General features: G+C 35.7%; 1 protein-coding gene across 15 annotated transcripts; it reads right to left on the bottom strand.

The window, feature by feature from the left end:
- LOC113734846 (eIF-2-alpha kinase GCN2-like) lies at positions 1-27,015 on the bottom strand. Of its 15 annotated transcripts, XR_011841636.1 has the most exons (31): positions 25,786-26,347; positions 24,651-24,719; positions 24,505-24,564; positions 24,249-24,354; positions 23,444-23,548; positions 21,943-22,359; positions 21,624-21,755; positions 21,460-21,546; positions 21,253-21,339; positions 21,046-21,160; positions 19,848-19,965; positions 17,945-17,999; positions 17,585-17,751; positions 16,163-16,356; positions 15,046-15,191; positions 14,709-14,958; positions 13,500-13,779; positions 13,279-13,372; positions 12,377-12,457; positions 12,200-12,256; positions 10,639-10,770; positions 10,454-10,537; positions 9,757-9,865; positions 9,537-9,673; positions 7,232-7,333; positions 3,677-3,765; positions 3,192-3,294; positions 2,989-3,111; positions 2,298-2,437; positions 1,161-1,241; positions 545-1,068 (listed from the first exon to the last, which is right to left on the bottom strand). XR_011841636.1 is itself a non-coding variant. In XM_072082493.1 (30 exons), the coding sequence occupies exons 1-29, from the start codon at positions 25,902-25,904 to the stop codon at positions 2,327-2,329; spliced, it is 3,729 nt and encodes a 1,242-aa protein (XP_071938594.1). In that variant the 5' UTR covers positions 25,905-26,347; the 3' UTR covers positions 1-357; positions 2,298-2,326. The 15 variants fall into 15 exon arrangements, 13 of the variants coding, with proteins under 13 accessions (XP_071938594.1, XP_071938588.1, XP_071938589.1 ...); XM_072082493.1 differs by lacking the exons at positions 545-1,068; positions 1,161-1,241 and adding an exon at positions 1-357; XR_011841635.1 differs by having other exon boundaries at positions 1,161-2,437.
- Positions 27,016-27,311: the final 296 nt, after the last annotated feature.

Genomic DNA, 27,311 nt, shown 5'->3' with positions numbered 1-27,311 from the left:
TGTGAAGCTAATTAATATTTTCTATTAATTGTTTTAAATTGCCTAAAATCACAAATTTGAGGATCACATTTTTCCTTGTCAAAATATTAGGAACAAAATTTACAAATAAACCAAAAAATTAGAGACCAAAACAACATTGCTGAGATCACTTTGTTGCTGAATGCTGATTTGGACTTTTGTTTAAGACTCCTGCTAAAGTGATCATTGACTCAAAAGTTTATGAAGGGAAGATTTGGTTATTCTATTCTTCATCTATGTCAATTTGATCTTCCTCATGGTCAACCACTATCTTGAAACTTGGGAGTATTACAGTTCTCACTCCTTTTTGCCCAGTTCATGTTCCTCGCCATTTCTTTCCTGCAAACCACCCTCTCAGATCCATGGACAATTTAATGGAACAAGTTCTCTTCTAATGTTGCATGTAAGGATTCTTCTATAGATAGTATACTGGCATTCTAGACACAGAAGCACAAAAAGAACAGAAACCGAAGAAAATACAGCATTAAAGCTCCAAAGGTAAAAAAGAAACAGAAACTCAGAAATATGAAGATGTGAACCTTGTAGTCGATGACTGATTAGACACACACATTAGGAAACAGCAAAATGACAGTATGTTTTAGAATTACAATCCAAATGGCTTAAGCAGTTTGGACTTCAAGAAGATTAGAAACAAAATTTGATATACAAGGAAACATGCCTCTCTGTCTTGCGAACAAAAACTTTGCCGGTCTCTTCATTTTCATTGGGCGAAACTATCGTCTAAACGCCTTGAACAATACTGTACAGCTAAAGAAACTAAATATTCTCTATATAAGCAAAACTGAGGGCAGAAAATTGTTTTCTGATTTTCTTTCCCTTCTCTGATGACTTTAACTTTCTACTGTTCTGTATATGAAACAGTACTCTGTAACAAAACAGACAAAAAAAGAGATGAATTTCGTACTCAAGGAGATCTACCTTTTTGTACATTAATTAAAATTTTTTGCTAATAATGTTAGCGATGTCTGTTTATCTTTCCTCAAACAAACAATAATGATGTTTCCATGGAGAAGAAACAGAGATACAAGTCTGCACATAAAAGCGAGGGATTGGGTTAGTCCACAATCACAAAATCAAATTTCCGAAAAAAGCACCTAAATCCTTTGATGGAAACTTCTGACCATGGGACGTGACAAAGTATGATTCAAGTGATCATCGAACGTGCAACATAAAAATATTTGGCATCTGAAACTCTTTTAATTCTGAAAGGAAAAAAATTCGCACAAGTTCAGAGCTCAATTCCAAAAATGAGATTTGATTCATAAATGGAACTAAATGTGAATTTTCAAAGGAATTCTCCACTATCACTTGTCCCCCCTCTCAGCATGATGTAGGAACTCCATCTACTACATGTGTGAATCTTTCACCTCATCCTAGTGGAAATAAACATACCCAGTTAACCTGACGTACAATGATAGATTCCCAATCTGCTAGAAGATGTTCTATCGCCTTGTTCATTTTGACTGAAATGCAGATCTAATTAGAGTTAAAACTTAAAAATACAATGCATTGACTTCTAAAACAGCAAATGAGATGAGAATGGAACAGTCCAGATTAAATATCAGTAAATTATTCCCATCCTTCCACATTAAACGGTCCAATTGGAATTCTTGGGTCTGAATGAAATTTTCTAAGAGTTCTATCTTCTATTGGTTTATTAAGCGGTTTTTGATGTGTATAAACAGGGGAAAAAAAGGAATATTAAGAAAGAAGATATATACAAATGTATTGGTACATGAACTATGCAGTATCTCTCAGTGGAATTGTTCAAGGCATCTACTTTTTGAAAAACTCTGTAAGCCATCAATACTATTAAAGTATAGAATAAATACGATTCCTTTCAGAAAGACTGTTCAATTGAATTTTTCATTCATATGCATTAATGAAGGTGTGCTCCTATTCTCAGTTCTATTGTGCAAAAAAAAAAGGTTATGTGACGATATTGAAACTGAAACGCTTTAAAGTTTGTAAAAAAGCAAGCAAAAGCTCCAATAGGATTTGGGAAATCACTAGATGTTCAAACGTAAACTAACATGTCAGAAAGGCCATTTCTTCTTTCTTTTTATTTTCTTTTTCTCCCTTCTCCATGCCCTTATTTTAACCTATGATAGACAGCTTTCCCAGGAACAACATGGAGTAACAAACACATGGCTTGAAATGTTATGCTGCAGGAACTTAGGTTTCTAAAATAATGGCAAACATCTTGCAAACTTTTTTGTACGAAAGAACTACGAACAATATGAAGTGGCTTTAAAAACCTGGTAGCAATGCGTTCAAGTAATCTGTTCTAGTTCCAGATGGATGGGTTTTTAAATTGAGTTGCCATTGCCTCAGAGAGAAACTTGACAAGTTCTTCTCTCGGAACTTCCTTCTCCTTCTTCAGCTCAAGATGCCGAACCTAGTAACAGAACCAAACGCTAAGCAACTTTTAAAGGACAATCCAAACTGGAAAAAAAAAAAAAAATATATATATATATATATATATGAGGTGCTCTTCTCCTGGAATAAAGCATTTGAATGCGGGCTCTAGATTATGGCGCATGGGTGCTGCTAAAGGAGTCAAAAGTTGTAACACAAAAGCTCTAAATGGCTAATACTTACCCATAATAGATACACATAGTTGATTTAAAATGGTAAACATAATCTCAGAAAAGCTTTTAACTCCAACTATTCTTTTAAGGAATCTGGTAGTCTTAGTTTGGGCATTTCCTAGTCAGTATTTTATTCCAGTGGAGGTATTGTAGCACACTAAACGAGCTTAAATAACAGTGCAGTATGTCAATGTTAAGATTGTGTGAAACTAAGAAATAATAACACCACTGGAAACCCACAACAAAGATGGCTACTTTCCATTACAAGTTAAAAAATCCAGCTAATTGTGATTACTTCTCAAAGTTTGTACCGACTATGGGAAAGGATCAAGTTAACCAAGTTGATAAGTTGTCCTACCTTAACTGAATCTGTTTGGGATACACCACTGTCAGTGATGATCACAAGACATTTGATATCATGCTCGTTGGCATATTCATACTGTTCTGTGAGGCTTGGATCACATATGGGGACGAACTGAGTCTGATGTACAAGTATTTTTGAAGCCTGTTTCAGATTCTTAGATTCAAAGCACAATTCTTCTAATAAATCTCATTACTGACCTTGATATTCTGCTGCCATAGCTCAGCCACTAGTTCCATGCGCTCTACTAGTAAACCACCTCCTCCTCTTGAGCAAACAAGAACCTCGATACCAACATCATGTCTGCAAAATTTGGTAGATCAACATCAGATAATTAGTAGAAACAGAAACCAGTTATTTACTCCCTCTTGTCCATCTTTCAGCTTCCAACTCCATTAGAGAACTTTAGATGATGAAGTATATTACAATTATCTACTTGGAGTCAACAAAACTAGCATTGAAAACTTATAGAACATTCTACATTACCTCTTAATAAGATAGACGTGCATTTGAGCTAAAGAAATCAATCTTATATTGCAGGTATTTCTAGTGTTCAACATTTTGGGAAGTTAAATGAGAAGGAGAAAATGACAAGGGTTGGAGATAAATAGTGATTTTGTTAATCATCAAATATCATGGTCAATTTTCTCAAATCCCACTAAGAAGAAGAGAGCAAAAACACTACCTATAAATTTTCGTATCCATCATAGTACTATGCGACAAAATTGTCTCCAAAGCAAGACTAGTCCCAACTGCACCTGGAGGATTTGATTTCTGGGAACATTGAGACAGAAAGTCAAAAACACAAAACAGACTACAAAATATTGTATTTGAACTGTAGTAACATATCTCTATCAATAATGGCAAACATATTTTACAATTATTACAATTATTTGATCTTTGTGATAAAAATGAAAAGCATAAGCCAAATGACATACACCACAGAAATCAACAGAAATCAACTTATGCATCTTATCCGATCATGAATGTATACTCTAATACAGACAGGAAAAGAAAGACAAACTCCCAGAAGCCCTTTCACTAATCTTAGCGACTGGAATTTAGATTACCACACAGACTAGCATTATGTAATAGTAAAATCAATTTGGCCATTGAAATTTTTTTGCACAAAATATATGTTACCATAATTTTAAAGGAAACCAATGTACTTGTGAGAATCAATCAGGTTACCTATGAAAACCTAACAATTTCACCTGATCAGGTAGAACAGATGGTCTGGTAAAAAACTACACGCAACATGCACCTCTGATCAGAAAAATCTTCCTCAGCAAAAGTACAATAAGCACTTCTGAACCATACTCCATTTCCTGATTATCGATCACTTTTCACAGATCAAAATTTCTATATTCTTTAACTTTATCTCCCAACATAATTTACACACAATTACTTTCTGGTGACAATTTATAGATGCTGATGCAGTAAACAGATGGCATAAGCAAGAAAAATTTCTCTAATTACTAAACTAAAACGTAAAGAGAACGAAATAATCCCATTTCAATCTCTTTGGACATCTGTCTTGTAATGCTCTGAAAAATACCACACATCTCCTAGGACAAGGGAGGAAAATAAAATCCACTAAAAGACACAGCAGCCAATATAAATCCAAAAGATGTACCAAACCAAGCACATTGCTATCAAATTTTTATCCTTACTGCTAAATCCCAAGATCAAATTTTGACAGAACCCGAGCAGGAACTGACAAGATCTCCTTAGCCGTGACCAATCATCTCTAAAATCTATTCCTTCACTTAAAAAGTTTAATCTCACGTCTTAAAGTGTTAGCCTTGAAATTGGTTTAACCAAAGAAAAAAGAAAAACAAAAGGTCAATTTAACCCCCAAAAAAAAAGCTTTAAATAGAAAAGAAGGTTTATAGCCTAATCACAATGCTAGAATATGATCGTTCAGGAAGAGAAGAATCAAGGAAATACAAGAAAACCTGTGACTTTGTCTAGCTCTACCTGTAACATTATTTGTGTGTCATACTTATTCCCAAAGATTTTAACACACTAAGTAGTTTGACACCTCCAAGAAACATATGCAAGAATATCCTTTCTATGAGATGTTTTAGGTACCAAATCTGAGAGACTAAACCTTGTCTAGACTTGCACTTCCTTACAACATCTCAACTGATTTCACTGGTAATTTTCATAGTCCATGTCCAGTCTCCTGACCATGAGATGTGTCCCACAATTCATTCAATCGTCTCAGTCACAGAACAGGGATTTCATACAAAGATTAATTAGTATTCAAAAAGGCGAGACCCTCTTTATGTGATTAAGACACAATATGCACCATGATTGTCATTCAATTGTTTTACTTTTCTTGCAGAATTGTCTATAGCAACAAAGTCCAGTATCAATTTAAACGCCTCAGTGTCACATCTGTCAACATGACTAACATTTGCGCATGCCAAGGGCGTGAAATTCATGCTACCCTACAAACATTTGAGACATTCATTCACTAGAAAATGGTGAGTTGCATAGCTAGGGAAACACCAACAGGTTTACCGGTATGACTCCCAAATGAGTAACAACCTCCAGCTGCTCTCCCAAGTGTAAACCTTAATTACTCAAACCTCCAACTGAGACTAGAAAAACCTGTCTGAAAACATCCTATAAATATCCATTTCTGGATCCCATAGTCAAAAAAGGAATTGCCAGCGAATGATGACTAGTCAGCATTGGCTAATGAATGAAGGACAAACAGAGAGATGGCAAGAGACTGGCGTGTAATATACATAATATCCAGTCCCTCATTTTCCAAAGGTAGGATACAACATATTCATCTGAGACCCTCAATCTGATTTCGAAGGCAGAAAAATCTTAACATCATTCCCAATCGGAACAAATACATATATGGTCTCATACTTAGGTTCTTCCACCAATTATTTAGCAATAATAAAATCTGGAGATCTTTTCCATTCCCTTTCACTTCCCTTTAGAAACTGGCAGGAGGGAATTGTGATATTTGTATTTTCATAACTTAAGAAAAGTAGAACTTCAACAACTCTTGTAGGCATGGAAAAATTGTTCAGGCAGAACATATAGTTAGAGAGATGGTTCATGCTTTTTTGAAATGATGTAAGAAGATGCAGAGAAGATAGGCAACTATTTGCAAAATGACCACCAAAGGCAGTATTTAATACTTGGACCACAGGCAAACCCAACAAGGTAAAGAAGCAAGGGTAAGAGACCAGTACCCAAAAACCATTCAAAAGAGGTCTCTATACATAGATGATGTGTGCTTTTAGACTGCAGAAATTAGGCCTGCCATTAAATTAGAAAACAATCATGGTTGGATTTACAGTTTTGAAAAATTCTAAGGATCATTATACAATATCAGAAAAGTTTGGAGTGTCACAGCTATCAAACAACCAAAATCAGTCGCTTCTTCTATTTCTTCTCCTCTTCTCTGGACAAAATTTCCTTTTTTCCTATCGTCTATTTCTTCTCCACTCCAGTTGCTAGTTCTTCAATTTCTCTCCTTTTCTCCGATCACTGTTTTCTTTCCTCATGCAAGACACACACAAAACATTGTCTGTTTTCTTTAGTGTCTTCCTATTATCTTCCCAACCAATACTGCTTTTCCTTTCTCTTCTCCTTTTGATTTCAGGCATTCCAAGTTTCAAAAGGCAACAGGCATCAGCCACAGAATCTCACAAAAAGAGACATCAAATTTAGAAGAGAAAAGAAAACCAGAAAACTCAGTTATATCCAATTTCCACGCTTCCCCGATTACTGGTTTCTTGCCAAACATTTTTTGGTGCATACTTAGACCGAACGGTCAACAGGTTCCAGGTTAAATTTGGTCCAAGTGGCCTGTCTAATTCGAGTTTTAAAATACTGGCCAAAGGATGCTAACAGCGCTTTGATGAATCAAGGACCACACAATGAGCTTTCTTGTAACATTCACTGCTCAGAATTTTGCAGCCTATAACTCCAATTTTGCTTACCAGAGAGGGGAGGCGTACAAGATATATGAAGATATCACAATATGCATCAGAAAACTATGTCAAGCACCACCTAAAACATCACCGCATATAATTTTGCTCAAGCAAATTAGAAGTCCATAACTCAAAAAAAAAATTGTTATAAGTCCATAGTGAAATCTATCTGAAAGCATAAGCAAAGTAAAACTTTATTGCAAGTGGACTCCACCTGATCACTTAACAATTACAAAGATGAAATAAGGAACAACAAAGCAAAATAAGTCACATACATATTCAAAATCGCCTGTATGATGAAGCAAGTAATCATAACGACCACCGACAGCAAGCAAGGTTCCTTCCACTAAAGATCCAAGACTCTTCCTCATATATATCTGCAACATGAAAATGATTGCTAGTCTTTTGGACCTTCCATAGAAAATGCTTCACATCCTCAGTAAATTCAAAATGTTGATATGTTCATAGAGGTTAGGCAAAAACAGAGGATGGAAACTAAAACCTGAATAAAAAGCATTCAAGGTTTTCTTAACATAAAATACTCCTTGTTAAAAAAAAAAATACTGCACTTGAAATGTATGTCATTTTGAAGCATGTAAGCAGTTGTTTGCACAGGCTTGACATGTCAGACTAAACATGAAGAATGCGCATATGATATGCATATCATAATCTACAGAGCTCTTATTTCTCCACCCAGGGTAGCCACTCAGACCAGACCAAAACATAACTATATCTGGGACAAGATCGAAGTCAAAGCACAGGTCAGTGGCTAGGTGCGGTGGCGGTTAGCATCTTGAATCCTACCAAGGTGCATACTGTAAGGATATGCTTTTGTCTTGCTGACATCTTGAATAAGTATTATAGCAGATTCAATAAATCAATACCACGTATTAAAAATTGGATCTAGCTCCATTTTTTCTCAAACCAAAATGGTCTTTGGAATTGAAGGTGCATAGTGTAAGGATATGCTTTGGTCTTGCTGACATCTTGAATAAGCATAATAGCAGATTCAATAAATCAATACCACGTATTAAAATTTGGATCTAGCTCCATTTTTTCTCAAATCAAAATGGTTTTTGACCATTTCCCAGTTGATTCTATTCCACTATAAATTTCCCCAAAAAAAAAATGCTAGTCTTGCCAATCACATAATGCTGTTTTCCTTCAAAAAAAAATCAAAAGTCACTGACAATTGTAAACATTCAGATTATGCCTGATTCAGTGTTTCATCATTAATTAAAAGTAATGCGTTGAACTAACTTCAGGATTCTAGGTTGAATCACTGATGACAAAGGGGCAAGATGGATGTAAAATAGGTAGCATGAATCCAAGAACTTGGGAATTATATCGGACGGGGCGTCCTACATCACTACAAAAGTGTATATGAAGGTCCTAACATTCTCCTCAGGAAAGAAAATTTTGATTTTGTCCAGTTGTTTGGTGATTCTTCCCAAGTGCAAGCATCATCAAAATTGCTCCACTGTCAGCTATGTATGAAAAACTAAATTTATTTCCAAAGATGATATAATTTTTCAATGAAAGCGCATTGTGAACTCCCTGTTCATGAGTAATAATGAATTTACTCTTGCATGAACTCTCTTTTGCCATTAAAAAAGAAGAGTTTATTGATCTATTGACAATTGTAATTCGATTACATAACAGATGTATTCTTTATTTCAATCCATTGCATTTGTGTTTTTTGGGTCATTGTCAAGATGCAACATGTAGCAATTTAGCAAATAGAGTTTCTAATAAAATCAATTAGGTATCCATTGGATTATTAACATAATAGATATTTCAACAACAGCATATGAGTTATAACAACACCATTCAACATGTAACATTCTAAGAATAAAATTTGTATCCACTTACTTTTGTCCTACACAAATTTAAACTTCCACAATAGCCTTTGAGAAATAAAAAATATGATACAACTTTCTTTCTTCTATTTCTTCAATTTTTTTCATATTTCTCTTATAACTCAAAAGAACCATGATTTTCTAATTACAAAATTGAAATCCAGGAAAGAATGTGATAATCAGTTGTCATGTTTTCAGCATGCAGGTTCATTCTTTCCAAATGATTAAACACAAGATGATGAAGGTTTTCATGTTGGCACACCAAGGACAAATGTTGACTAACCAAATTTGTTGATGGTAAATGTGAATTTGTTGTCGTTAGTTTGACACAGCTGCTGGGAAATTAATGCTGACTGACGTAACTTCAGAATACAGAAAGAGGTTATGTTTAAATTGGCTATGCAACTGATAAAGCAGTTTGAGACTTCCCACAAAAGGAGTACAACTTGGCCAGAACCTCCCAGAACCTCCATTTGAGTCCAACAGGATGTACCAGTATTCTAGTCAAATCCCACCATTACCACAAAAGGAAAAAAATCCACAATCCTAGATTTTGACATAAAGTTCTATGTTTTAAGAATAATTACTTTTCTTAAACTCACCTATTTACCCAACAGTGAAATGTCTAGTCAAGTATTCCGATTACTCTCCTAAGCCATATTCCTTGGTCAACCAAACAAGGCCTAATAAACCGTATCTGAGACATGCATGATTTGAGTACCTGAAAAAAAATATTTCTGTGATAATTCTCAGTTGGAGGCATAAGTGCATCCACAAAGATATGTCTATCAAGCCTCCAAACCCTTAAATAGTTATAAAGCTCTGACAACTCATCGAGGGCCTTCCTTGTGGACTTACCTGCAACAGGTAAACAACTGGAATAAATGATAGGACTTATATAATCCAAAGTTATTACAGCATAGGAATCACAAACAACATACCAGCAGGAAGGGCACCTCTTAACCTGGGAAGAGCCTGATCTACAAGTCCGCAGAATCTAAGTCCAACAGTCTGCAATCTATTTACAACAGCTTCAGCAAGATTAAGTTCCTGGAAAGAAGGCTAGTGAGAAACTAGTTCAAGCTAAGTAGTGGAGAATGATTCTTGTCTGTATCCTGCCTTGTACATATTACAGCAAAACAATTTCTTCAAGATAGAAATAAGCAGCATGTTTGCACCCTTATAAAGCTAAAACCACAGACAGGCATGATAGCCTGTAGTTTGATATCCAGATCCATGAGAATTTTGCTGGTCTGGTCTAAATTTAAGAATGACCCTCAAGGAGAACTTGGGGTATGTCTACAATCAAGGCCTAGATCCTCATCAAGACCCAAAACATGCCTAAACCTACCATAATCTGAGTATACACATATACACAATTACTTAATCCTCAGTTTATTTACATGTCAGTTAGATAGGTGAAACCCTTCATTTGAAACTTCACTTACTGATACATCTGTTACTGTTAAAAAAAATATCATTTTTTCTCGAGTTAGTTTTCATTAACTAAAGATTTTTTCTTTCAGTAACACATAAATTTAGTTTCCTTGAGCCAAAAAAAAAAAACCGCAGAAAACGATATTCTATTTGAATTGTGAAATAACTTGGGGAAAATGAGGTCCAGAACGTTTCCAATACCTGTTGAAGCTGTCGTCTTATCACCACCCATTTAGATTTTCTTTCAGAAGATTGAGGGCGCAAAGATCCTAATAGAGACAGAAGCTTCACATTGAAAAAAGTAGGCATAATAAGAATATTGCATATCCAACATTATGCAGAAGCCAAATGATGAAAGTCTAATAAAGGCTACTTAAGACCAATACCTCAGCCACTTTCTGTCTATGCTCCGGCTCGATTCCGGCCCAAGACCAAATTGCTTCTAATAGATCTCCATGGTTCAAATGAATATCACATAATTCTGAATGAAAAAACTGACCAATAATGTCCATCGAGGCCTAAAGATTGGAAAAATGATGGAATCTTAAAAATGGGATTGTGGCAATTATAAGACAGACTTCAACAAAAACACTAATGAAAGAGAATATGATCATGCTAAATGCCTTATAAAGACTCCTCTTAGAGCAACATGTTTATATGAGGATAATTCTTTAAATTATAGTTTTTGTAAGCAGGCTCCATTTTACTTTCTGATCGAAGTTCTCATTGTCCTTCCAGTTTTCTTTTTAAGGCTCAATAGACATAAACTTTCCTTCCTGATTGATTATAGTTGATGTGGCTTCATTTAAAAGATGACCCAGGAAAAAATCGAAAGATTACCTATGAAGAAAAGAAAAGGTACAACTTTTAAAGAAAAACACTTCCAAAGATAAAAACAGAGAAGGATGATACTTTCAATGTCTCAACATATTAATGCAGCACCAAGAAGAAAGTGTGAGTTAGATAAAAATTCAGATTCTTAGTTATAATCTTAGGACAATTGAGGACACAAGATAGGAAGACATAAGAATTAAGAGGCAAAAAGAGGAGAGGAGATCACAGCAATTCCCTAATAAGATTCAACTCCAGAGCACAATTTAATCCCTTCCATACACTTCTAGAAAATTGAAGCAACACGTATGCCATATAAATAACATGACAAAAAAGAACAAAAGAGGCAGAGAGTCCTGCTTGATGAAACTAAGTATAGAATCTGAAGGCTGAATATACTGAAGTGAAACGTCTCTAATAGATCGTGCTATGACAAAAGTAGGTGAAAATGAGTGCGAGAAATAGCATGTATGGGAGAAAGTATGTGTTTGTACATGGAAAAGGGAGGCAAAGTGCTGGTAGGTGTCTGAGAGAGAAGGAGAGAGAGAGAGAGAGAGATAATGCAAGTGTGTGAGAAGAGAAGAGTATGTGCAGATGGAAGAAAGTAGCAGTAAAAACCAGTAAAGTTTGTGAGGTCAAAGGAAAAAATCTTAAAATCTATTTTAAGGAGTTGAATTAAGTTATCCCATGCAATCCAAAACAATTTGATACCATAAATTGGAACCCTACAGGATATTTCTACTGCATTGCATGTATTGAAGTATGCAGCAAACTAAGTTTCTAAGATTCTAAAGTTGTATTAAAAGAAAATAAAAATTGTGCTCTGGTGGTGGACTAGGGTTAAGGTGGACTGAAAGAGACAAAGGTCACAATCTTACCTGTATTTTTAAAAAATCACATTAAGTTATCCAATGCATGAATAATTGACAGCTCATAAGATAATCCTATGGCATTGACTATTGAAGTTCCAAAGCATGCTAAATTTCTATTACTCCCAAACTGAAGATTCTAAAAGTCATTAAAGAAACTAACCTAATACGGTGGTCTATAGGAGAATGGTTTCGCTCTACTCAAAAGACTACTGTCCAGGCACTGATGCAACCATGAAGAGCTTACCTTAATGATCTCTGCCTCCGTCAATGCTATCGCACCTCCAACAATGTCAAAGTCCGCCTATAAATAACAAAAGCCATTCAAATAAACCAGCATCCCCGTGCTAGCATAAGATAGGTTATCATATACTTGGTTGACTGGTTATCAGTAGAATGTTAACAAAAGTTATGCAAGGAAAACCTGAAGATACCGATTTGGTGGTGAATGACCAATTGCTCTTCGATATACATACGATATTTCATACCGTTTGAAGAAGGATTTCTGCAGCAGACAATAATTCATATTATTTGCACTAATTGACAACCAAATGCCATAGCAAAGAAATTGTAGTGTTAGTACTTATTTGGGCACCCAAAGGTAGTGAAACAGAATAGCAGTAGAGGCCAGTTTAAAAGTCCCACCAGACAATGAGCAATAAGAACTATTAAAATTTTTAAAAAATGAATTTTCTAAAATCAGAAAAGCTAAAACTTCAAGCAGTCATTTTCAAAAATTATTTCAGTAATTTTGACAGATAGCAAATTCCATTACTGAACTGGCTCATAGTCCATCAAACATAACAATCTGGCAAGATGGAAACATAATATGTGGATTGCAGTTACTTAGCACAACAAAATTCAGAACAATAGTCAGAAGATTCGTCAACTCACATCTAAAATACTTCAACTCAATTTCTTAGAACTATTATGAATGCTACTTACTAAAAACAGGAGAAAGAAAAGAATAATAGCCCTCATATAAAAAGAATTATCGAAAACCACGGTCAATAAATATGAAAACCCAAGAGCCCAACAGAGAATCCCAAATAGACCCCCATTCCCCTTGGAAGATGTACGTTCAGCTGACAACTTTCATCTCACCGGCACCACATAAAAGAATTGCCCAAAGACCTCTACGTGTTGAGATATCACAACATTATTCTTATCTTCAGGAAACCATTAATCAATATGCATATATAGTAAACAAACAGGCAATGCAACATGCTGACCAAAAAACTGATTAGTAAAAGAAAGAGTTCAACATGTAGAAAAAAAGCAGCACATAAGCCATTGGCAAAAGAAGTTGGAAAGCAAATCATATACCTGATTGGCAATTATCCAGTTGGCAAAAGGTAAGCGAAGCTCATGACAAAGCTCAACCATGTCTCCTCCATTGGTCAAAAGTTTCACAGTATTCCTTTCCAAGTCAAGAATAACTAAATTATCAACAAAAAAAAAAAAACAAAAAAGCAGCAGAACATGCAAAATGAGATAATTTTGGGAACAATAACAAAATAAGATACAAAGACTGGACAAGGGGAAACCTATTTAGCTGTCGAGAATCAGCCAACATGTGCATTGGTATAACCTCTAGATGCTTTGCACAATGTTGTCTAAACACTCCAGCAGCCACCTCCAATACATGATCACGGTTACTGGTATCAACATCCGAAAATAGGACAGATGAGATATCACCTCCAAGCAATTTCAATCTCTCAACACTCTCATGTTCCTTTGTGCTCAAAAGCTCCTCATCAAAAATAGCATTTACAATTTTGTCATACACACCAGTGTCTTCAGAGGTATGAATTGTTCGGAGAATATCTGCATTTGAAGAGATGAATATCCTTAATTTAATCATGATATACAATAGATTAAGGAAGCAAAGCTTTAGGAAATGATTTTTAGCTTCCTCATACGTTTAAAACAATACAAAAATAAATAATCAGGCCAAAGTTGAACTATTTACTTTTTAAAACTAACATACGTATGGAGAGGAGGGGGGGGAGGGGGAGAGAGAGAGAGAACCATCAAACAAAACCAGGTTAAAAAAATGTACAATAACTAAACCAAAAGGTTTTCCAAAAAGGAAAATGCAGACCAGGTAATCTATATGCCGAAATGAGTAAATACATCATAAATGAGAGAAGTCAGAACACTACTTCACCACTATATGGGCCATAGGCTTTCATCAAGCACATCATCCTAAAGTAACAGGGCAGGACAAGGGCTTGAAATCTTTTGACCTAAAATCTGAAGTAAACACTCAATCAGCAATTAATCAGTCACAATCCATAAAACTAAGATGACATGGACCAAGAGAGACTGCTAGACAACCATGTTGAGAGTAAAAGCCATCAATTCAACTCATACTCCCCATAGTCGAAGCAAAAGAAAGGCAGCAGCAAAGAAGCACAAAAGCCTAAAGTTTGACTTAAATGTGATGCAGAATATGAGTAGCTTCTAATTTGACTTTCCAAACACAGAAAAAAATTGCTTCAGAATGACTCAGTTTGTGACATAATAATATGAGTAAGTTTGTGACATAATAATATGAGTAACTCAGATTGAGACTTTCTAAGCTTCCCACCTTAATCTGAACTATTACATGTCTAAATCTTAAAAAACTACTAAACATTCTTTTACTTCAACGGGGACAACTAATGTATGGGCATCAACATTTATGCACATATTAGTTCTTGTAATTGATTCCACATGCTACATGGAAGTATCAAACATTGTCAAGGACTCACTATCCAAAAGCTCATATTCCATTCGGGGAGGAAAAGCGTGTTGAAGAAGTTCTGTAGCTGACGGACGTTCAGATGGACTTGGTGACATCAGAAGTCTTAACAAAGACGCCTGTTCTGGGAAATCAGCTAGCCAAGCAGAAGGAAGCTCTCCCTTCTGTTTCAAATCAGAAAGGACAATGTGCCTTTCCATTGCTGTGTCAAAAGGGTGCCAGAGCTCGAAAAATACAACTCCTAGACTATACATGTCAGCCTGCAGAAACAAGGTAATTGAGCGAGGAATCTACAGGAGTAGTAGTTACTGCTACAAAATTAAACTTGTTCAAAAAACCAAAAATACCTTCTCATTTATCTTTGGCCACCCTTGCTCTATTTCAGGTGCAGTGTAGAAATATGTGCCAACTTGGCCAGTACCATCAACTGAAACTCCAACTGTTTCTGTGGCATCAACATCCTGCTCCACTTGCTCCAACTTCAAGAACTTGGCTGAAATGGAAAAGAATACAGCGATATGTGCCTTTTATTGTCTCCCTCTTGATAGCAAATAAATTTCTGTACTGATAATTTTAGCCACATAAATCAAGCAGGAAACATCCATACAGAGTATGGTAATCCTACAAATGCCCCACCAATAAAAAAAGTATATCCTAGACATTCTCGTATCCCAAAGTATAGTAATCCTACAAATGCCCCACCAATCCACCAAATGCCCCACCAATATTCAAAGTATATCCTAGATATTCGCGTATCCCAGAGTATAGTAATCCTACAAACGCCCCACCAATAATCAAAGTATATCCTAAATATTCGCATATCCCAGACTATGACATTCACAATCCCATCATTTCCTAAGGACTGGAGTATCCCTAAGAAAATGCCAAAAAAATAAAAATAGAAAAGATGACAGTTCAAAGGATAGATCTAACCCGAAAAAAGAAAAAAGAGTAAATGTCTAGTTCACAGCAATTATCTGCGGCATGCACAAACCTCTCACTAGCAAGAGGGAACAGATAATCTAGACAAGATACAAGCCTAGTCATAAATATTTCATAACTTGTAATCTTGATGGAACATCAATGCGAATCAAGATACAAAGGTATATTTAGTAATCTCATCCATTGAAACAACCAATTGTGTGACTTGATGAAATTACCAATCATAAGCCAAAAAGTACTATTTACATTTTTTCTGTGCAAGTATTAAGAGTACTATGAACATTCAATCCCCTAGCATTTTTGGTGCATATTCCACTTGCATGCAATGAACTACGATCAACATAATTTTAGATTCTCCCATTCAGCAAAAAGAATCCAGGAAGCCTTTAAGAAGAAAAAAATGAATCCAACACTGCAAAAAGTGGACATTTCATTTTGGGGTACTTGATGCTAAAGCAAAGACAAGTAACTCATGTGCATAAAAATAAGTTCAATCTAGTAGAAACTAGAGAAGTTTCTCACCAAGACCAAAATCTCCAATTTTAATGTCATTGCGAGCATCAAAAAAGATGTTATTAGGAGTCAAGTCACGATGAATTATTCCTTGGGCATGTATGTGTGCCAGGCCTTCAACAATTTGGCGAAACAGATGCCAGGCAAGCTCCTTATCAAATTGATTATATTGATTATAAGATTCGAACATTTGGCGCAGTGTCCTGTAAAACATGGACATTAAATTAGTTACGTGAAACCATTTAAAAGAAAAGAATAAAAATGTCATTAATTATGCAACTGCAAAATATATCTACAACCAAAGATGGTTGTTTGACATTGTTGAGGATGCATAACACAGAAACAATATAATTATCAATAACTATCAATAGCTAAAGAAATACGTGAGACGGAAGCATAAAACTAAAGAATTCTATAATGGCATCATAGTTAAAGAAAACTTAAGAAGTTACAGCACCTCAAAATAAAGGAGAAACTATTTGGACAGTTACCCTTTATCTACATAATTTCTTCAAAGCTCCCTGTACTATAACTAAATCTAGTCAAGAAAAGCGCAAAAAGAAAAAAGACTTTATGAAAGTATATATGAAAAGATATCTTCGACTGTGAGCAGTTGTATTTTTCAAATGTAAGCAGATCCACTTATTTCCTTTTACAATTCATTCTTGGGATAGAACATCTGTAAGGTAAAGGTGATATGTTGTGCAAGCATCATATTGTTGATGATAAAATTCTAATAGTCTTAGATAGAATGTGACAAGCACCCAGTGCCCCCACCAACGTAACTGTAATCATTTTCCTTTGAAAGCCTCATATTAGGCAATCAATAACAGTGAAAATCGGCTATTATAGAACAAGAACATGGAAAGCTTATGAGGTTCAATTAAATAATGATTTCATGTGTTTACTTTCTTTTTCTGATCGACCTACATAAAGGTTCTTTGCTTCATAAAGATCCATAAAACTCGAGACTTTTTTCCTCATAGGTTGACGATATGCCTTCAGGCTTCTCCTGATCCACTTTGTCTGAAATGAACTTAGAATTTACAATACCTCAAGCAAAGGAGCTATGTCAACTAAAACTTGCAAGAAAACTCCTAAATTACATTTTAAAAAAAATGACCTGCTAGATTTTTCACCCAAAAAATAAATAAATATAAAAAAAAGAAAGGAAGTTACTATTAAGAGAGAGCAACAAATTTTTTATTCATAAGTGAAGGGGAGATTAGTATGACAGAAGCCAGATTTTAGATTCATGATTCCACCCCCTCCCCCTCCTCCTCCCCCAATTCCAGAAGGAATAAAAAAGAAAAGAATACTTTGCTCCTGTCAGTGATAGCACTGATTGATTGCCCCTAAGCATGTCCTGATGTGCTATCCCCTTCATTTCCTTTTCCTAAATTTACAGGTAAAATGGAAGAGAAGCATAACCTGGGGCAGTATTCCATTTGAATGTACAAGTAAGTCGAATCAAGCTTAGTTTCCAGCCCAAAAATATCAGATGAGCTTCCATCCATGTAGCTGAAAGTGGAGCTCATGGTGGCTTTTGAGCCCTGGGTTGCATCAAAAGAACCAGCAATTCCTGTTTCAAACCATGCCTGAAATATTTTAATTAATTTTTAATCACCACTAGAACAATCAAATACAATGAAGATCTTTTAGAACTTGATAACTTGTTCAATTAAATAAAAGTTTCCAAAACCATATACTATAAACTCCTACAAATCACAGAATAGAACACCTCTCATGAATAGATAAGGAGATAAAAAAAAGTTCAAACTGCAAAAGTACCTGGTAGTAACGCACAACATGTTGATGCTGCAACCGTGACAGAGTAGCAACTTCCCTGAAGTTTTAAGAATATTTAATAAGAGAAAAACAAATGGTTGCACCAGACAACATAAGCAGCATACTCATTTAGTAAGAAAACCACAAGGTACGCCCACAGTACGATTATTAAATCTACATCTAACAAAGGATTGGATCACAAAGAATATAAAAAAGCAAATGGGAGATGCCATGCACTTTTTACCAAAAAATAAAAACAATATACAACAACTCCAAGTAGAAAAAGTGTCAAGACAGTTGATCAAAAGCACAAGATTGAGGCAATAAATGCTAACCAAATGGCTTCAAAATGTAACCTTAAGTTAGAATACCAGCATCATGACTCTAAGCTTATGCAGACCAATATGATATCAAAAAGAAACTTATCATCCTTACTTTTGCTCCCTAGCAAAGTTCTTTATTTCTTTTTTCTCCTTTTTCTGGTCAGCAATCTAAAGATGATGAAGACAATCTGGGTCAGCATAAAACGTTGCTTCAACACAGCAGAAATTCACAGATTCTCCCATTAAACACCCATTTACTTTTTCTTTCCAAGTAAATTGTCGAAAGTTAAAGCAGGCACGGAAAAAATCAAAGGTCACTTATCTACATTCCTGCTTTGCATCGTAGTCCACCTTTGTTTGATGTATAATTTCAAATAGTATACAAAATTTACAGGAACCAACTCCATTATATGTTTTGAAAATCAACTATAATGTATTATATCCCATAGGGATACAAGCTTTAGATGCAAAATCTCCAGAATCTTCTATGCAAGCGGAGAACAAAAATCAAATCTAAAACAAACAATAACATGAAAACAAGGGCTGTAGTGCATGAAACCTATGGAAGCCATTGGCTCCTTTGAATCATAGCACACATTATAACATTTTTAAAGCACTTCAAATATTTATTCTAAGGCATGAAATATTAGGATACTCCTTTCAATACATTACATTCTTTTGGTGTACTAATACACAACGGGAGCTCTAGTTTTCTGTTAGAATTCATGCCGGATTACACCTTACATCTATGCCAATTTTCAAGGACTGAAACAGGGGTCTTCGGATGCAAAAAAAAAAGTTTGGCAAAATTGTTGTTCGACAGCAGCAGAAAATAAACAGTTTCAGGGTTGCTCGATACGCAATTCAGGTGAGATTCAAGGAATCCTGAGGCTGCTTTCAATAGCCAAAAGAAGATCAAAACATTAATTGGTTGCACTAAAATCAAGAAAATAATTCAGCCTCTAGAAGTTCCATAGGCTACACAGACATAGACTTGAAGGCTCCCAAGAGCTGATTCTGCTACTAAAAAACTTCGCTTTATCAGAAACCATAACAAATGCCTAAGAAACCAATTATAAGTAACCTAACCAGCCACAAACCATAAATTTATTCTAACACTCATAAAAAAATGCTTTTTTGAAACTAAAAGAATATCATAAAATCACCAAAAGGACCACTGACCATAAAAACAAACAAACTAATATGTACTGGATTGTTACTCAAGCCTGAACTATGACATTGACAATGACTATAAGCTATTCAAAAGCTTCTATAAAGGCTTTAATCATATACATTAGAATGCACATATTTGTTCATCCCAAAACAAAATTCAATTTGCAGAGGAACCAATATTTTTCCTGAAAATTCATTACTTGCCAACTTCTGTATTTTCAGGGTTACACTTAGGTAGCAAAGACTAAGAATAGAGAAGTGAGGACATAAAAGTGATCCTTTCAACGTCCAGAAGTGGATAGAAACTTTGTCACAGAAGGTAGAACATTAACAAAGGAATAAGAGTGTTTAATACCATCTGATGATTTTGAGCGACAGGAAAATAAAAATATACAGGAGCAGATGGTAACCTCAATATGCGATCATTTATAGGCAGGCTCTTGTCCTTCAAGCGTATTTTCTTGACAGCATATTGCCTGCCATCTATCTTATTTTTACACAGCACAACATGACCAAATCCTCCATGACCTGCTAGGAAAAGGAGATATGGTCACAGAAATACCAAGATGCCACATTAGAGAACAGAGAAAGACAAGGGTGCAAATGCAAATCAGACAAGTCCTAGCAATGAATGCCACAGATAAAGAACTGGGGGTTCAAATGTTTTTCTCCCCAAAAGAAATACAAAAAGGCATCGTAAAGCAACAGCATAAGCGAGAGAAATGGAACATTACTAGTGAATCATGTTGCCAATGCTGAATCTTTACTCAATAAAAATGTCCAATTAGATGAGCAAGTCAGGATTTAAACAGATACATCGTACTGAACAGCTTTACGACAGGATGCAATGGGGCTGACATGAGAACAAGAACAACTGGTCATAGGATATTCACAAATTAATCACCCTTTCGCCCTGAGGCTATATGGGTTCTTCTCACCAACCTAAGGGTCTATTCTTGTTCACTCAGAGCTTCTCTCGAAGCTATGCCCAAAGTATATACTGACAAAATTATTTTAAAAAAAATTCTTGGAGAAACGGCATACATCAAGAGGCACCAGAGTGCAATCGCAAACAATATGAAACTCAAAGAAAAAAGCATCCAATCGAAATTCAACAAACTGAAAAGCATATTTTCTTGTCAAAGTTTTAAAAGAAAACCTATTCAGACAAAAGCGTCCAAACGAATGCTTTGCAAGATAATTAGTAAAAATCAAAAGTGAAACCAGGTAAGGTCAACTTGTTCTTTTACATTAGAGTAGATCATAAATGTTAAATATTTTATTGCCACTTTAAAGCTAAGATGAATAGGCTCCACTTTTACCAAACACAAACCAAGTGCCACTTTCATTTGACTCAATTAAATACCACAACAAAATGAACACAAGGCACTGTAGCAAACCTTCCAATCCTGGATTGCAACAATCTAAATACCTTTACCATTTCCATTTTAAAAGGCTCAACAAAATATCAATGTACCAGGAAGTAAATAGCCTACTCTCTCCTAAGGAACAAACACCATGTTGCAATGAGAATGTTGGTCAACAGATTCCTTTAACTTATTCAGATATCCATCACTGTGGATTGAGTAAAGTAAGATGGATGCACACCAAGGGGCTGGAGTTCCTCAAAATCACTTAGATAACGGGAACTTGACGTGGATGAAGAATTCTGTCCTTCAAAATCAGAAGCAGTTCTCCAAAACTGAGAGATCTTTGATGAGACCTATAGCAAGGAATTTGGCAAGGTATAAGTAAATAACATGGAATTCAGCTTCTGTTAGTATAAGATGGACATCAAAAGAGTAGTTTACTAACCCTATGCTGAGCGAAAACATGATTAAAAGCCTTCTCAAAAACTGGAGATGGTTCAATTGTCAGATCACGCACATGCTCAGATACGATCTAAAACAGCACAAGATGGCCATTATGAGATAAATAGATAGTCCCTAGTTAAGGTAAATTAATTAACACATAGACAAAGAGCAACCTCATTATCAGCTCAGCAGAAGAACGAATACATACCCCTAGGTTGTACAGCTCTGATGTGATTTGCAGCAAAGCATCACCTAGAGGCCCTTTGGGTGCGCAAACAAGGCGAAGTAGGTGAACCTAACGGAGAATGAGTTTAATGCACAAGTACAATTGAACTTCACAGGCAGCACAGTGAGAATTAGAAAGAAGCCCACCATAATTAAATCTGTTCTCATAGTCTGAGATAATTGGTGATTGATAACAGATTTTGAAGACACTGATTCTGAAGGTTCTATTAATCGATCTTCATCAGTTGTTTCTGCTAGATTCTCCTCCACAAAAATATCCTGCAACATAAGAAAACAACATATCCAGATAAATGTGTATTTAATGTATCTAGTGCTATATTATACAGAAAGGAAAGATAAAGTTCAGATCAGGAAAAAAAAGGAAAAAAAAAAGACAGAAAAAATTATATGGCAGAACAAAACCTAACATGTATTTGGCATCCATCTTGAAGGAAAAGATATTCACCAATACCTTTATGTTACCAACACTACCACTTTTGACTGTTCCACAAGATAGAGTTGTACTTGAATCAGTACTCTTGATCTCATCCTCACTCTCCTCTTTAACAGTGACTAGTTTCAATGCAGGGTTTTGCGCAAATTCTTGCTTAGCACCCTGAAGTTCCACTGACTTCTTCCCAATTTTGTTATCTGCATTCTGATGTCCAACTTTGGAATGCTCGAAGGTATTAGAAGATACTTCAGTTTTTAGACCAGAGTTTTGTTCCATTCCCAGGCTCCAATGCCATGATTCCCCACAACCACTAAAAAGATCTATATAACCATATACAAAAGGTCCTTTACAAGAGTACATCATGATTCTGGAAACTGCCAAATCCTTGCGAGATAGCAAGGTACTCCTGTCCGTGGCTTGGGATATAGCCTGAAAAGAAGCCAAAGCACATAAGAGTCAACCATGCATTATGTCAGACAGACTTTGCAATGATAAAGCAGCTTTCTGCAAACATCATAATACATCTTTCTGACAAAAACATGGTGAACATGCAGTGGATACATCAAGGCAGCAAATTAAGTGACCACGAAGGAAGCATTCTAGCAATAGCCCTCATACAATATCTCCATGCATTAAGTAGACTTTACCGGTCCTGCTCAGAGACAAAATCAGGTAAAGGAATCTATTACCAAGGAAAGAACTCAAACATCCCACTCTTTATCGGGCTAGTGGATTTTGAAGGAAAGGTGCTATCTGACCATATGCAACAAAGCTAGTGCAAACATGCCGAATTATACATAACATCAGGCTTTAGACTAAATGATGCATATGCCATGTAGCTTTTACCAGTATGAAATTGAGCATGGCATAATTGGATTGCAATACTTAAATGTGGATCCTGACTCCCTTCTCCTCTCCTTTTCAAATAAAAGGGACCTAAGAGGCAAGAGACGTAAGGTATGGTAACCTAGATGGTGAGGACCTTGAATGAGCAAAGAGAGAAATAGAAATCATAATTATTCTTTCTACATTTCCTAGCACATGCCATTACCTGCACTAAGAAAACATTCCATGTAGAAAAGCTAATCATCTAGTACTCAGAGGATAGCCCCAAACAAAAAAAAAAATTCTTACACAGTTGAATCCTACATCTATTTCACAATGAATAAGAAATATCTGAATCCCTAAAGATCTCCTTCGAAGTTCATAAGATTAAAAGTTATATTTAGGAAGAATACAAATCTTCAATTATTATCTTTCGACTGTTATAAGAAAATTAATGAATTCATTGCAAAACAGGATCATTAAAGGCCTTTTTCTCTATTGCTAGTCCCTCGAATAACCAACATAATGTCTTCTCCACCATTCAGGAGTCTGATACATAGCAGAGTAACGCTATTGAGCTTGCCACAAGACATGAATGCCTTCCTATGTCTTTTTAAATCTAAATTCAGGAAGTCATGCATTTCTCATGCTTTATGATAGCTGCAAATTGATCAATGCTAACGCTTACAGCTTCACGTGATTCTGCTTGAGGAACAACTTCAGACAAAAATTCTTGAGCAGCCTCCACCAAATTGTAAATCATTACTCGCCCTTCACGAGCATTAGAATTTGCCTGGGAATATTGTAAATTCACGGAATGAAAAGAACATAAAATGACATTAATAATAACAGAACCAATGTTTAATGATAGCAACGCTTTTATAACAATATAATTGAAATAACAATCACTGGATCAAGTACATAAATTAACAGCATGTCATAGCCAAAGACTTGTTAACAAAAAGTAGAAAGAAAGCAAAACTTTACTGGAGAGCATCACAGCATCAAAAACTGTGGCACCAGCTAAAACATGCTATTCTAGCACAATCTCATAAACCATTTCCAGTGCTTAGAAAAATTATTCAGGAGAAAGAAAGTATAAGCCGTGATGTTTTGGGATGTTACATAAATATCCTAACATATCTGGCTAGAATAAAACTTCAATGGCCCAGAGCATGAGAGAACAATAGGAAGATTTTCCTACTTTTCAAAGATGAGGGGATACAGGGAAACCACTTCTTTGAATATTCCCTCCCCCCCCCCTCTCTCTCTCTCAAAAGTTAAGAACAGGAGTAAAAAATCCAACAGAATTTTCCCACATTAAGGATGATGATTCATTACTTGAACAGAAAAAAAGCTGATTTTGATCAACCATATGTCTCAGCAAAAAGGATTCACAATACTACATGCAGAATGACTTAAAAAAAAATTCCTCCAAACAACACCTATCATGAATCGTGCAAGGAATGCTTCTGAACAGGTATGCATCTTACTTGATCATGAAGCAAGGACAGAAGATTGTCCACATCTACCACTGATAATCCTTTCTCAGGAATTATACGCAACTTTGGGCATTTGTTGGGGTAGCCAGATAAAAACCTTATAAATGGATGACGAGTCATTAGTGAAGAGAGATTATGTTTTCTGCTTTTCATCTTTTCTTTCAATTGTGTTTTTGTGAATTTCTGTTTGGTAGTAAATATAAAAGAACCAATGCTATATCATAACCTAGTGCATGAGCTGACTAACCTTACAGAAAGAAGAGCAGAAATATCTGATTCATCATATCCTGTATCCTTTGAGTATGGCCTGTCATTTGAATCCACAATCACTTCATGCAAAAGACAGTGAAGATGCCAAACACAAGTACGATAGATATTCTTCATATACATAACCTGAGCTTAATCTGAATTTGTGGTGGTGATCCGGAAACAACTTCACACTCATCTTGAAATATAGCACACCTTGTCAGTCCATGAAACAGTCACTCAAACTGATGTAGAAACTTTAAGCATAAAATTCTTCTAAAACGTTGTCATGCATCAGTTGTCAGATAGCTGCCAGAGGTCACACCTCCAAGAATTCTAGTGAAAAAAGACACATCTCCATGCGCATACTTACAACACACCTGACTGGTATGGAGATTAAAAACTTACTGCCACTAAACTGCTTCAGCCATAGGCAACTTATGTCACAAACAATTGAAGTACCATACATTTGTTGCTGTAAATATGTTTCTAAGAACCTGAAAGGTTAGGATTAATGGAACATGGCTGCATGTCAATCCTAGTTGGTTGTGCTTATTTGCGTTTAAAAATCACAATCTTCTTAAAAAAGTACTAGCTATAGCTATGCATAAAGAGTTTCTATTAGGTATAACAACCGCTTTTGCATTCAACTTCCACAATTAAGCACCAAATATGATCATTGTCAAAGGTTAATAGTATGCTATTATTCAGGTTACAACAATTATTCCAGATACTAAAAGTAATTTTGGATTTCGGACAACCAAAATAACTAATCCAAATCACTTATTTACCATGTTCCAGAAGTAAAATTCCTGTTGTGATTCACTAGGGTGTAAACTGTTACTGGTAATTATTCTACCTCGTAAGGGTTTCATCATGCCACTAGCATGAAAGCGAGAATACTGTGAGCAGCAACGGCAATGGCACCAGGCCTTACCTTACCATACTACTTGTGCAAACTATAAGCCGGTAAGTTTGCACAAAGTACGTAGACAGTAATCTTCAACTAGTACTCCAAGAACTCCAAAATTACATGCATACATTACTTTCCTAATATCCTAGACATTCTACCTCTAACAAGAAAAGCAGCAATTAATCCAGCAATTATAAAACCTGAAATCCTCAATTGAATAACCAACAAGTTTCTCAATTTCTACCGGAAATGAACCCGAATATATCAAATATTACTACTACAAAAGTCGCCGCAAAATAAAAATTTTAAAAACCCAAAAAATTCAAAAAGAATCATACAAGAGGCACATGAAGAAATGAATTGACATACAATGCGGTGATTTCTTCACCAATAAGCTCGGAATTATCAGCAGCAAGAGAATTGTGATCCTTTGATGGAGCCCTTCGGGCGCCTCCGCGCTTCTTCTTTTTCTTCGAACTATGCCCCATTTCTTCTTCTTCAGTTATCAGCCAGTCTATTATTCATCACAAGCGCAGCAGCAAATTCTTCACTGTATTTACCATTTTTCGGTGTTATGAGTTTGATTGATGATGAATTTGATGAAGACAAGGTCGCGGAGGTGGTATGGCGGTGGACGGCTTCTGGCGGGAGCTACGGTTTCAGGCCTTTTGCCGAGAGTGACGTAGTAGAGCAAAATACTGAGGAAATTAAATAGTTCCGATATATTAAATACTGAGGAAATTATCCAAGGGAAGGCCCTAAGTGCGCATATGCTGAGTTGCGCAAAGGTAAGGACATGACCACCTCCTGCAGTAACAGTAGAGAAAGTTCGGGGCCTAGCTTCAAGGCCAGAGTGGAAAATGAGCACGTAATTGAACCGAGACTCGCTAAGAATAAAAAGTTCGAGTCAAATTCAAACAGCTCAATCGCTTGGATAAAGTCTAGTTTGAGTGTCTAATAATAAGACTCAAAGGTTAAATTTTTTATTTTTTTATATTATAGTATTATGAAATTGCCTTTATGCCTACAAAAGTAATTGAATTTACAAAATATTACTTTTTGTATGAAATTTTTTTTGAAAGGCAGTAAAGTATTTTCGCTCCAAAAATTGTCATGAAAAATGAAATTCCCAAATCAAGCATATGTCATTCGATTGGGGTGATTCCAAATTCCAATTCTCTATTCAATTGAATCAATTCTCCATTTCCAATTCTCCAATCTCCAATCTCCATCTCCAATCAGGGCTTCCAAGAATTACAATATTATCCATTCTCCATGTCTGATTGAATCAAAATCCCCAATTCCTCTCCATTCTCAGAACCTACTAGTAATAGAAGAGAGAGAGAGAGAGAGAGAGAGAGAGAGAGAGAGAGAGAGAGAGAGAGAGAGAGAGAGAGAGAGAGAGAGAGAGGGACAAAGCTAAACTCGATGCGAAAGTTTACTACCGGAGTTGGTTTGAGAGCTTACTATCGGAGCTTGCTATGAAGTAGCGCGAAGAGCTTGCGGCTGGAGTTGGAATTTTTGGTGGTTTGTCATCTGTCGATGAAGAAGCAAAGAACAGAGCCTCAAACTATGAGAACATTAGCTAAAAAAATGAAGTCTGAGGTATATACAATCTCGTCAAAATTAACCAAAAATGCTATTGATGAGGGAAAGATTTCTATTGATGTGGCTTGTATTATAGTTTGTGCAATTTAATTGAAAATGGGTATTAGAATTTGGGGGATGTTATTGGCTTTTTCGGGTAAAACATTTGTTTGCTTCAAATATTTGACAAAAACTTGAAAAATTAATGAAAGAATTAGTTACAGATCGATGTGAGATGTAAACGGAATATGCATAAAGTTCTAAAACTTTTCTTGCATAGGCAAAAGAATGTTGTGAGAGATTTGGTA

This window comes from Coffea arabica, chromosome 3c, assembly GCF_036785885.1.
Source record: "Coffea arabica cultivar ET-39 chromosome 3c, Coffea Arabica ET-39 HiFi, whole genome shotgun sequence".
NCBI lineage: Eukaryota > Viridiplantae > Streptophyta > Magnoliopsida > Gentianales > Rubiaceae > Coffea > Coffea arabica.
This window is presented reverse-complemented; position numbering and strand designations above follow the sequence as displayed.